Here is a 12,501-nt window from a genome sequence, read left to right as displayed (position 1 = left end):
GTTACATCCGAGCCAATCAAATTGACATAAAAATCAAGAGCATTAAGCAGATCTCAATAATTTAATAAAATAAGTATCGTGCACTTATAATTTCAAGCAGTTAAGATATCAAAGGAGGTCGCAAAAATATGCGACGTCTGCCACAGGTATTCTTTTGAGAATATCTTATTCAACACGAACTGAGAAGATAATTTTTTTTAGTAAAGTGGTGACATGTTTCTGAGTAAAATAACAGAAAAAAACGGTTATGTAAAAATAGGCATCATCTTTGAAATTTACTTTTATTTTCTTTAAAATTGGTCAGTCAGTTAAAAATTGGGGTTGAATCATACGAGAGGCAGGCATTTGGAAAAAGTCATGTTTGATTTTCCCTTATATCCCACTCAAAAATGACTTTAAAAATTGTTTGGGGTTCACGTGGAACATATTTTATGTTTTTTTTTTCTTTCGTACCAAACACAGACGTTATTCAGATAATGCACATGTATAGCAAGTAGCTCACATCAAAACTGAAAGAGGTCACACACCTAGACTGAGGTGCAGGTCACAAAATTTTAAAATAATTCTAAAAACTCGTCCATAGAAGCATTAATGGATTAAGTCGGCAATCATCAGTTATAACTTAACATCCGTGGCTGTACAGTCCAAGTAAGGTAGGTGACTATACTTATATTATATCACAGTTTGAGATCGTCGCTAAAACTCCTTTTAGACTGGCATGCCAGCATTACTGCAAGTGATACATGCTTTTAATTCCGGTGAGATGGCGACATGCACACTGTTTAGTAGACTAATAAACTAAAAAAATGCACAAATTTGTAAAGCGTATACTCTCACTCCTAAGGAGCATGTTCTTAGCGATGGAGAGTAAGAACGAGACATGGACAGCATACGAGGAACAGAAGAACAAACTACATATGAACTACAAAGGAAGAGAAGAAACAACAGAACTGATGATGAGTAAAAACAAATACAAAAAATTCAAAGAGTTGTGTTTTCTTTGATCAAAGATGTAACCTAAACAAACCTTGGGTGTCTCTTCGCATGACAGAAGATTATGCTTCTGGGTGCTGCACGCTTTCAGAGTTTGCCGGTGGACCAACGAGTGTCGACGAGATTGAAACAGACGTCGAGTTAGCATACATAAAATCTTTCCGGTAAATGATCCAGGTATAGAATCCACCTGTGTGCTTGGGGTACATTCAACACCAGCAGAATGATTCTCCGTACTGTGACGTGGCCTCTTTCGTCTCCCTTAGTTTTGTAATCACAATTGTTGTTACTTGAATCCTCTTTGCACTTTCTGTATTTGACTTATATAAGTCATATGTAGTGTTGTTTATCCTTCTGTTTTCATAATATGTTATAGTTTGTTTTTCTGTCCCTCGTATGTTGTCCACGTCTTGTTCTTGTTCTAAAACTATACTCATTACGAGAGTGAGTTTGCGCTAGACAAATCTTGCGTTTATTATTTTTATTATGACTACTACATATAAATGATAGTCTTGGTCTTACAAACAAGTTCCTTTCTGAAATGTTTGTTCTGTTTTAACACACAGCTTATATCTAAAGAATGTTTTGATTTTCCTCAATTGTCCGCTTTAATTTTTGTGTTTCCATGCGGAAGTTTATTTACACGATTTTCATGACTAAGACTTAGCGCATTTTCGTGTAAACAAGTGCTAGGTGATGAACGGGCTGAGAAAAGAGCTAAGGTCTTGACAGATTCATACTTGTTCCTTGAGAAGTCTTTGCTCCCGTCGTCAGCATTTGTCTTACTGACGGTTTGAACTTTGCATGAGCTAGCACGAGGTAGATGATTTGTAACGGCCAAGTTTCGTATACATGCAAGTCGTCTTTCTGTGTCTCGCCTTTCTGTGGACGAGGTCGAGGATGGTCTGAGTGACCTGCCTGGTGCTGTGGTCATGTTGTTGGACACATTGTTTTGTCTTGCAGTAGCTGCTGCGTCTGGCCGTGCCGTCAGCTGTCCAACAGGTGATCGACCAAATGTCGGAATAGTTGACCTCTGACATCCTGCCACATCGCCTCCTTTCCAGCCACCAAGCCTTCAAAACATCGGGGATAGAAACAACATTAATGTGAATAACCCTTATCCAAGATTAGTACTTCAACACCCCCAATCTATCAGCCAGACAATTAGAAGGTTCCTGGAATTTTTGGTCAAACGCGAGACATTGTCCCCGGGGTCGTTATGTTCAATGTTCACACGTTAGTCACTGGAATGAACCCCATACAACTGACAAGCGAGAAAAGAAAGAATGGGAGACAGCTTTAAGAAATCACTGGACAAAGAACGGGCTGGTGATGTCTACTAACACGAGATTATGGCTGACCTTTCGTCAGGTGATGCATCTGAGGTCTTCACAGGCTCCGCCTCGCATGACACTGGGACTGTAAAAATTATAACAGTCAGCATGAAGAGAATAACAGGCAGCTGACCACCTGGACTTGTTTGTCTTGTATCTGAAGAGACTCACAGACTTGGATGGATCTTTAATTTTCTTTTCTCAGTCGATCTAAAATTTCTCCGCACACTAAATTAAGAAACATTGCCTCAGGCCTGACGATAGAAGGGTGGGGCAGGGGGCTCTGGTGTACCCGGGTGCACAGCCTAGGTCAGTATGTGTTTTTTTATTCTTTTATTTGTAAGTAAATCTCTAAGGAAAGAAAATACAGTAACTCGGCTTCTAAATTCAAAGTCATTTTTTCCTTATTTACTGTACTTTTTCTTGACAGTATTGCATTGCTTCACTAGTCACAATATTTGCTCTTGTTTAATTTGTTCAGCAGCAGCATCTTATTATCTTTATTCAAACAACTTCAGATACACCATGCAGATCAAATATTATCAACCACATCCATACATTAACACATACAGTGGAGTATTTTAGTTGTGTATACTTTTCAGATAATAAGCCCGATGGAGAGTCGTGGGACAAACATTTTAATTTCCACTGATTGACAAACAAAAGTCTACAGGGAAGTCTACGGTACTCACCTGCTGAGTCTTTGCTAAGAAGGCGTTGTTTATAATGTGGGATATAAAAGTCCATCTCCTCTTCCATATTAACTTGACAACGGCTCTCCTAAGATAAAAAAAAATCCTTTATTGTTCAAACATCACAAGTAAGAGATTGGTCAGTGATAACACTGGTTTACTTAAACTCTCTTGACCCACCTACCCTTACGGATCACCCCATCTCACCCAAGATATATTATTTATTTGACTGCTTATAAAAAATAAATACAATTCCTTAAAAATTGAACAAGAAATCCCGGACTTCAAAAAGATTATACATATTTTACTGAATGCATAGTATTCACATTGACCACGTTAAAAAGTCATAATTATTTGATGCTGGCCATACCAACCAGAGTCAAGATGTCGAAGTGCAGGTTGCCGACCTTAAGTTGCACCTCGTCGATCTCCGCCGGGGTCACCACGTGAGGCGTGTCCACCCGCACGTACTGTGAAACGGTGGGGTGCCCCGACCTTTGCGTCTGCGCGGAAACTGAGAGACATGCCAGACCAAGACTAGGTAACCACATTTTGTAGTGACACTCATTAAGAGTTCTACAGATCCATACACAAACCATGAGGACACACACTTTGAATGAGAACATTGAGATTGCTCGAGGTCACAAGTAATAGCTGGCCGAAAATACATCTTACCTATTCATTTTATTAATTTCATTAAGAATTCATGGTAAAAATACTACAATACTTGTAGGTATGCCTGGAAGAAATGAATGGAGGACTGTTGCTACACAGAAATCAGTGACAGTACACCGAGCTTCTCTCAGTCTTAATTAGATGCATGCTAGTTAAAACTTTCAGCCATCCGCCATAATTAATAATGTCCCCTTTCGTGTCTGAACATGAACACTACCTCGTGCTCACTTTCCTACTGTCTGTATAAATGTTCACACTGAACTACAAATGACAAATCAGCAGCCACTCACCTGTAAACGGGGCGGAGTGCAGGCGTCTCTGAACAGACCTGTACACAGCTGTGGCTGTGGCTGCGCGCGAGGCCTGCGCAGTGCGTGGTGTTCTGTACGTCGACAGATTCGGGGCGCTGATTGGTCGATCTCGAATGGAACCAGCATGCGCTCTGTACACACGTCTTTGCGATTGGTTGATTTCTGTTTTTAAATGACGGTACTTCCGCTTTTGGTCCTGCGTCTGAAATAAGCCGGACACGCGTCTGTGAGTAAAGCTGCTGTATATCTTAGTGAAGTAAACAAACATTGCAGCGTGCGTACCAATATCACACGTAATAAAACTGATGCAAAACATCTATATAAAGGCCCAGCACTAAACAAGATGACTTGATAACTTGAGTAAATAAAATATTATCATTGTGTGCAGGTACTTTCAAAGTATTTTTGTACATCGATGTCAAAGATTCGCATCTATTCATAAACATTTTCACAAGGTTCAGTCTAAGTCCCTCAGAAATTCATCTGTATGGAATTTATAGTGGTCGAAGACTGAGATATTAATTATTAAATGAATACACATTAAAGTGAATAAGCATGAATAATAATTTTCCTTGAGCAAAAAATTTTACTAAAGTGGAGCTGCTGAAGAAAGTAGGTAGTCGCATTCTTGGACGTAAGAAAAACCTTTTTATCAAAAATGTCCTCGTACCTGGTGGTGAAAAGTTACCCTGAGTTTATAAATAACTGTCCGAACTCAGCATCGTCTGAAAGAGTGGCGTGTATAACAATCTCTTTTATTTAAAAAAATCCTCACCATCTTCAGTGTACCTCATCACACTATACGGATCTGCAAAACCAGGCACTAGCCAGATTGGAATACTACACATTGCACAGACAAAGCAACATTTTGCGTGAACACGGACAGACACGCTCACACCAACTCCTGACTGAAGTCCAGTAGCCTACATATGCTCTAATACACATCTAGCCATCTTCATGCTTTGGGATTAATGACATCTGTCAGCTAGAGAAAGTCTTGACTGGTCTTGATTACAGTCCCGACATTTTGGTAATCTCCGTTAAAGTAACACTATTAAATTTTAATATTAGCAAATTTGTAGTCGCACAAATTTCAATGACACTATTTTTGTTGAGGTTTTAAATTATGATTTTCTTTATTATATATATTTAAAAAAGTCATTTTCAAGAACTTTACACATGTGATAAATAGTATAAGTAACACAAATATTTTCTGCTGCAGTTTAGAAGTTAGTCATGGTTAGCTTAAATGTATAAACAGGTTTTCCCCTTTCTTTCTTACTCGCTAGTCTCGGCATCTACTAATTCTAGCACATTCCATACAGCTCCTACATCACACGTACACCAACCAGCGCCATGTCTCGATGTGTTTACCTCCCTTCTTGAAAACCCGTAGTGGACATCTGACAGCTGATTTTCATAAAGCTGAAATAATTTACAATTTTCCAAACAATCTAAATAGTTCATCACGAATCCTAAATAGACCAACACAAGCGATAAAAGAGGCACTGAGGAACATTATCATTACTTAATTAAATCACTTATAATGCAGAGGTTATTCCCGTTCTGAGGAGAGATAGCTTACTGGAAAGTTGATTGCATGATATGCAAAATATCCATTAGTTTTAATATTATTTAAAAAAAATTTGTGGATGGTTTACAAAATCGTTAGCCAGACAAAGGCAGTAACCTGTCGTCTGCTTATGTTTGTTTCTCTTTCCACAGTAAGGCTGGCAAAGTGGATGTGCAAAGGGTACTAACACCACGGAATGTTTGCTATAAAGGTGTTAAGCATTGTGTCCAATTTATCTGTGGGTATATCCTAAAGGTGAACGTATATTTTTCGTTTGTAGCAACTGAGATGTAAATGAGCTGGTCTTGCTTTTGGGCTTCGAGTTTCAATCTTTGTCTTAATAATCTCGACAAACACTCATATGCTAGTCTACCTGTTTGATGCGGTTTGCTGAGAAGACCACTTCTCCTTTGAACATGTGTTTACTGCCGTGTTTTTCTCGCCCGAAGTCCCATTCTTCCGCCAGGTACTGATGGTCCAGCAAGCGAGCCCGACGCTCGTCTTCATGAGACAACAGGTTCTCAAAATCCTCAAGCTGTAGAAAGGTAAAGTGTGGTTTTATGATAATCATACTGTTAATGATATTTCATCGACCACCTAACTATTCCAAGTATCGGCCTATTGCACAAAAGAAAATAAACACAAACTTCACTCTTTATTTCCTAAGGTCTGTTCTTTGCTCCTTCCACTCTCTCTTCTCTTCATTTATTTTCGCCACATTGCTTCTTGCTTACCATTCTTGTTGAAGCTTTTTAAAAAATATGTTTTTCATTCTTCCGTTTTAGTCTATGTCCTTTTTTTTCCGTTTTCTTCTTTCTTTCCTTCTCCGTCTTTTCTGTCTTTGTCTAGTTCTTTCTTTGGCAATTAAAAAAGAAAATTACTTAGTATGCACGACTTACAGGAAATGTTCCCTTCTCTCGTCCCGTTGTCTCAATATGAACGTTCGCTTTGTGAAACGCTTTTGCACGATCACACCTAAGACAACCAAGACATGTTAAATGAAAAGGCATTTAGTAGTCTATAGTATCTACTTTATTTCTCTATTTAATCACTTTGTTTGTGCAATAATGTATAGGCATTTCAAAAAGAAGTAATAAAGAGAGAGCGTATATCTATGTTTCATTTGTATACTATTCCACCTCAATCATACTAAGAAACAAAAAGCAAAACTCAGAGAATTTCAGAGTAAGGAAACTGTATATTATAACGGTTCGGGAAAATGTGATTTTACACAGCGATTTTATGGTTAGCTGACATTCTAATCTATCATGTATTAGTATCATGCTCTTAGTATTCATAATCCTCTAGGACAGTTATCATGTATATTAGTATATATATTAGTATCATGCTCTTAGTATTCATAATACTCTAGGACAGCAACACCACAATGAAATCAAACTATTGTCTTCCATCGAAAGACGGATCAATGAAATCATCAATAGGTCAGTGAAGTTGTTCAGAAAGGTCCAGCACTGACCAGAGGACGAGATCAAAGAACTCGTAGAGCTGGATGCGACCTGCCTCCTCCAGTCCGCCTCGCATGTGCTTCACGCGGTGCATCAGCTTCAGGGGCGAGATGACCCGGTCACACATCTGGAAAAGAGAGTTCGTCTCATCGTGTGCTCTCTCCCCTTAAGTAAACTGTTGTTCTTTTGCTGTTTAATAGCTTTCTCCGTGTAACTGAACTTTAAATTCTTTCCTTTCCTTCTTGAGTCTTTTATCTTTCCTTATCTCTTCCTTTATTTTCCGTCTGCTGCTTTTTCGTTCTTTATGGTCTTTTTCCGGCTTAACTTTGTCTTTATTCATTTCCACTTTCATTTCTATAAGCGTCACTGTTTTGATAGCCAGTTCAGCTTTGTAGATGAAGGTATACACTTCGTATACCAGGTTGAGTCTTTTAATTATTATACATACATATACATAGTGTGCCAAGAGGTCTCAGACCTTAAGTGTTCTCAGGAGAGTGCGTGGATGCAGTCGGAGTCCCTTCATGTCGCTGGCTTCGTACGTGGCATACGCCAACCGGATGTTGCGTAGTTCCTCGAAACTACACAAAGCGTCATCAGAGTATGTCAGGTAAGGCCAGGTCAAAGGTGAACTTGTTGACCTAATTCACTAACAACATTTAAGATTATTTGTGTAATATTCTGCTTAAGCCTCTCTGTTATTCACAGACTCATTCTTATTCCTTTTTTTTAAAAGGTGGTTGGGGTTTCTGAAAGCTTTTGTAGTAGGAATGGTTGGGTGAGGGCTGCTACATCTTAGCACATGCTGAAACAGACTTGCCTGTCTCTAAATGCCTCATCCAAGATGTCCCGACACAGTATTCTGTCAGATCAAATGATTTTAAGATGCACACAAAAGCACAAAACAGTCGACATAACCAGACCGGCACTTTTGGCTGTTTTCCTTACACCTCACAGGATCTGAACGCATTCAGTCAGTCAACGACAAGTACAGAGTTAATAAAAAGGAAAATAAAGAAATAAACTCTCTTGACCCCAAATAATCAAAAGAAAAAAAAAACGGAGACAGAAAGCTGGAACTTGTTTACCGTTAGCTGCGAAAGTGTTAAATATTTGCTTAGGTGTTGCGTCTGCGCTACGAAAGATTTATTTATTTACCTACCTAAACAGTTTGCGATGTAGAAGTGATATGGACTTGCGAATGACACAAAGGTTCCAGTCTGCTGTGTGCATGTTGAAGCTGCGATGGAGAGCCTGGTGCAAGAGTTTCAGCTCTATCATCCGCTCCAGCTGCTGCACACACGACATGACGAGAAAAGATTACTAACTGCTTCAACAGGCAGGTAGCGAGGAGCGAAGACAAGGTCCATTTTACAGGTTGACCACAAGTACTGCCAAGAGGTGAAAGGTCACAAACGAGAAATGACGTAGACAATCCCAATTAAAAAGGTAATGAGTTAAAAAAATGATAAACACCTTCAGACTAAACAGACAAACATAACCTAGGATAAAAAAAGACTAGTGGACAGTTATAAAAGCTGTCATACTAATGAATCATACTAATTACCTATATCGTGCGAGTTTCTTCTGTTTATGTTTAAAGATGTATTTAAGTTTGCTTACACTCAGTGACTGGAAAATAGATAGGTATCTAGTTGCCAGAGATATGAGTCATCAAATGTATAGACTGGGTGATGAAAAGCGATGAAAGAAATCTTGACTGACTGGATGACTTACAGAGAGACTCATGCCATCTTTCTGTACTGTCAGGTCAGGCGGTACATTCTCCTTCACAATGTTTTGTGGGAACTGGAACCAGAGAAACAGTCAAGTATACAGGAATTCTCCTGAGGTACGTACAAACAAAACAGCCTATATTACATACATTTCCATATAATAACTGAATACATTTGTTACATTATAAATTAGTTTCATTATATGACAATGTTAGTAAATGGATTATTAAGCAGAAAGCTGCTAGTACACCTAACTAGGTGAACAGAAGTTCCTAACTGGGTTGTGGGCTTCACAAGGAGGTGAGGTCTAAGCTGGCCCTGTTACCTGAAATCAGTGTCAACAGTCGAGGCCTTTGTGGGCGACACAAAGCAGGTAAGCGCCATTTCAGCAGGGTCGGCAAGGTAAACACTGGATCGAGAGTAGCTATCTATGGCGGGCATTCACACTTCACAAGAACCGTTGAACACAATGAAAAGGAAATCGGTAGCTAGACTAATTGTCTTTTTTCAATACTCTTTGCTGACAAAGTGGATTGGGTGGACAGCAATGTGCCATTACAGGGGTATACACATGTAGGTTAAGGTTTTGTCCCCATTGGACAATCATACCCCTTTTAGAACTATTGGTGAACTATGCAATCTGTTTTTCTTGGTAAATATCTGATTAAAGTGTAGTGAAGTGAAATGAAAGCTGCTGGCATAAAAAACTAAGGAGTGAGTGACATGGTCCGTGAAATTCAAAGAGGCAGGGATTAGGAAGAGAAAGGAAAGAGGGATAGATAAAAAGCAACGAAAAAAAAAAAAAAAAACCCAGAGTAAAACGATAGTCTTGATTGTCAGAAAGGGACTCCATGTGATTGACAACGGCATTTCAGTAAATGTAGTCGTCGACTATTGCCGAGGTAAACTGAGCTTTTCTATTGCTGCATGTCATCAAGATAGGTGCAAGCTTCAATCGTCACTAATTCGTGCTTTTTATATCATTGAGGGAATTTCAGTTGAGCCAAAAGCTTTATAAATTCTACCAAATGGGAAAAATTTACTCTAGACGATAGACAATAGCGATACCCGGAATACAAAGGGGTAGGGGAGAGAAAGATAACAAGAAATTTCGCTTCTTTGCTCACCCGCAGATTGACTTTGAGAGTAAAGTTACAGCAGGAACAAACACGACAACATACATTACATAAATGTTATCTCGTGGCAAACACGGGCTGTACGGGTGTCAGCACAACAAAATGACAAGGCTATTAGTATACACCAGGAACACTTAAGCTGGCACAAAATGACCCCACCGCCCCGTCTTTTGATTCTGCAAGAAAGGAGATGGCACTCACACATGGTCTGACATGTTGACAGCACCTCGTGCAGGTACTTCCAGGTGCCCCTAGTCTACCGCTGTGGTTACAGGGCTAACTTAGTATGACATGAACCCCGCTTATAACGAAAGTCAGATTCATTTCTATTTCATGTTCCAATTATTTTTCTCTGCTATGCAAGCGCTTAAAAATCAGTATAAAACATATAAACTGGTCTTACCCCCAGCATCCTTGCTAGGCACCTGGAGAAAAAGTTTATAACATTTGAAAGTTAAAAGAGAATATAAATAAAGTTTTGCACAATATCATGATTAATATCCTTTCCTTCCTTCTGAATTTGTACTGTTACATTACTTATTTCTTATTTTACTTGTTTTGAACCAGATAATTTGAACGCACCCAAGTTCATCCCAGGTAAGAAAGTCTTTGCGACTTGGATATCGCAGGTGAACCATTTTCTGTATCGCGGCTACACACCAGCATTCAACATTCGAGGAGAGTTCTACCTGTACAACCAAGAGATTAAACTTATGTATGAACTTAAAACACTTTCCCTCGTCACATAGTTACGCTGTCCTCAACAGAGTAGGTGTAGTTGCTGTCAGGTACTCAGGTACACGAGAGAAGGTTCCGGCTTCCAATTTCTTACTTGTATACATGTGATATGTTTCCTTGATTAGTTCACCTTCCCGCTCAATTCGTAGGCACAACACAGTCCCCCTTCCTTCATACTGTTCGGGGATTCCAAAAAAAGCAAAACGTGTAACGTACACATAACCGTTGCCACCCGGTCACGACAGTGTGCCAGTGCGCCAGGTGTGCACAGACTTGCCGCATATCAAGAGATTGTCTCTCAAGCTGTTGCTTTCACTTGTCGGCACTGAAGCTCAGCTCGTCTCAAACAACTTCACCCAGCGCCTGGCGATATTCTGCTCATAAATCACGAGTTTCTGTAGGAGGCGATAAGCGGATAGACAGGAGGTCGCCGGTGAGGCTTTGTTGTGTGAAAGGACTTACAATCGTGAGTGACAGTTGCGATGGTGGGTGAGGACTGAGAATATGTGCACCTGCGTGTCTGTGAGTGTGTGTGTGTGTTCGTGCAGCATAAACTGAAATTAAATAACCTGTCAGATTTACAACGCTTTACTCGACTGACGAAAAATAAAAAAAGTCAGCACCTCTATAAATATCACAATCATGCCTTCAGATGTTATCTATACCTCTAAAGCTTCGTAAGATTCACTTAATTCATGAACCCCATTCAGCTACAAACAGTCGAAGAAAGAAAGGAACAGACGGGAGTGGAACCATAAGTAAGCTGTGGAAGCTGACCACGTCACCGAGAGCCGTTACTGTTCTACAGGTAAACACGCCGCCTTTGATCACGAGTGGTGTGGCTTAGTAACCATTGCCTGTTCGCAGCATTATTTTTGACGAGCTAACCAACAAGCACTAATAGTGCAATATTTTTGTAACTTACATAGCTAAGTCAGGACTTCATGAGAGGATTGTCAACTCTCGAGCACATCAGGTCACGATGTCGAAGGACGTAGTGCATGGATGATGGTCACCACAGGCCTGCGAGTTCACAAGATAAGGAGAAGCACTCAGTGACACCAGGGAAGCAGAGTGGAGAGGAAGAAGAAGCTCACATTGTCAAGGGCAGGCACGAAGCCTGTCGGAAATGCCAGTTGACCGATAACGTCTGACGGTAACTGCGTTGTCTGGTGACGAACAACTTGGTCAATGCATGTGTCAACGGAATTATTGTTGGCATCGACAAGAGAAAAGACAGAAGATTATTCCCCATTTGGTCTACAAGAGATAAGACAGACGACTATTCCCCATTTGGTCTTGATGTCTTGTAGGACAAATCCCTACGGAGGACAACAACGGACAATGATGGCTGCCGACCACATTAAGAAATCCTGTCCAGTCATTGAATATTCGATAGCTTGTTCCTTAAATCGACTAAAGGTATTTATCCGTCCCTTGGTCAAACTGGTTGTCACGGCAACCTACTGGGCATACATCGATTACTCGGCGCTGTAAGCCTTAATCGCCGAGTCAGATTTTGTAAAAGAGATGGTAATTAACATTGACCTACTCGACTGGAAGACGACACGCTAGCCATCCAATGCCTGCCAGTAATAGACAGAGTGTGCACAGTTACCTTTACCTCGGTCACAATCAAATTGAACTCTCTCCCTTTCCCCATATCCGCCACCTACTCTCACTTCTTGTTGTTCGGTTCCTCTTTGCATTTTCTGCATTTAACTTTATTAATAAATAGTTGTTTATCCTGTATTTCATGTCCTATTCGTTTGTTTCCTGTCTCTCCTGTCCCTATCTCCTCTTGTTCTTAGGCGCAAAGAGCATGCTCCTTAGGAGGGTGAGTATGC

The 12,501-nt window shown here is 40.0% G+C and overlaps 1 protein-coding gene across 2 annotated transcripts; it reads right to left on the bottom strand.

Moving 5' to 3' along the window:
* Positions 1 to 1,530: 1,530 nt before the first annotated feature.
* LOC112560610 lies at positions 1,531 to 12,025 on the bottom strand. 2 transcript variants are annotated; one of them, XM_025232545.1, is made up of 14 exons: positions 10,871 to 12,025; positions 10,499 to 10,605; positions 10,320 to 10,341; positions 8,782 to 8,853; positions 8,207 to 8,337; positions 7,523 to 7,625; positions 7,056 to 7,171; positions 6,478 to 6,553; positions 5,952 to 6,113; positions 3,985 to 4,207; positions 3,394 to 3,533; positions 3,020 to 3,107; positions 2,355 to 2,412; positions 1,531 to 2,066 (listed from the first exon to the last, which is right to left on the bottom strand). In XM_025232545.1, exons 1-14 carry the CDS (start codon positions 10,934 to 10,936, stop codon positions 1,589 to 1,591), a joined length of 1,842 nt encoding a protein of 613 aa, XP_025088330.1. In that variant the 5' UTR covers positions 10,937 to 12,025; the 3' UTR covers positions 1,531 to 1,588. The 2 variants fall into 2 exon arrangements, with proteins under 2 accessions (XP_025088330.1, XP_025088331.1); XM_025232546.1 differs by having other exon boundaries at positions 10,749 to 12,011.
* Positions 12,026 to 12,501: the final 476 nt, after the last annotated feature.

Source organism: Pomacea canaliculata, linkage group LG3, assembly GCF_003073045.1.
Source record: "Pomacea canaliculata isolate SZHN2017 linkage group LG3, ASM307304v1, whole genome shotgun sequence".
Lineage (NCBI taxonomy): Eukaryota > Metazoa > Mollusca > Gastropoda > Architaenioglossa > Ampullariidae > Pomacea > Pomacea canaliculata.
Note: the sequence above shows the minus strand (reverse complement) of the source record. Positions and strands in the feature narration are given on the sequence as shown.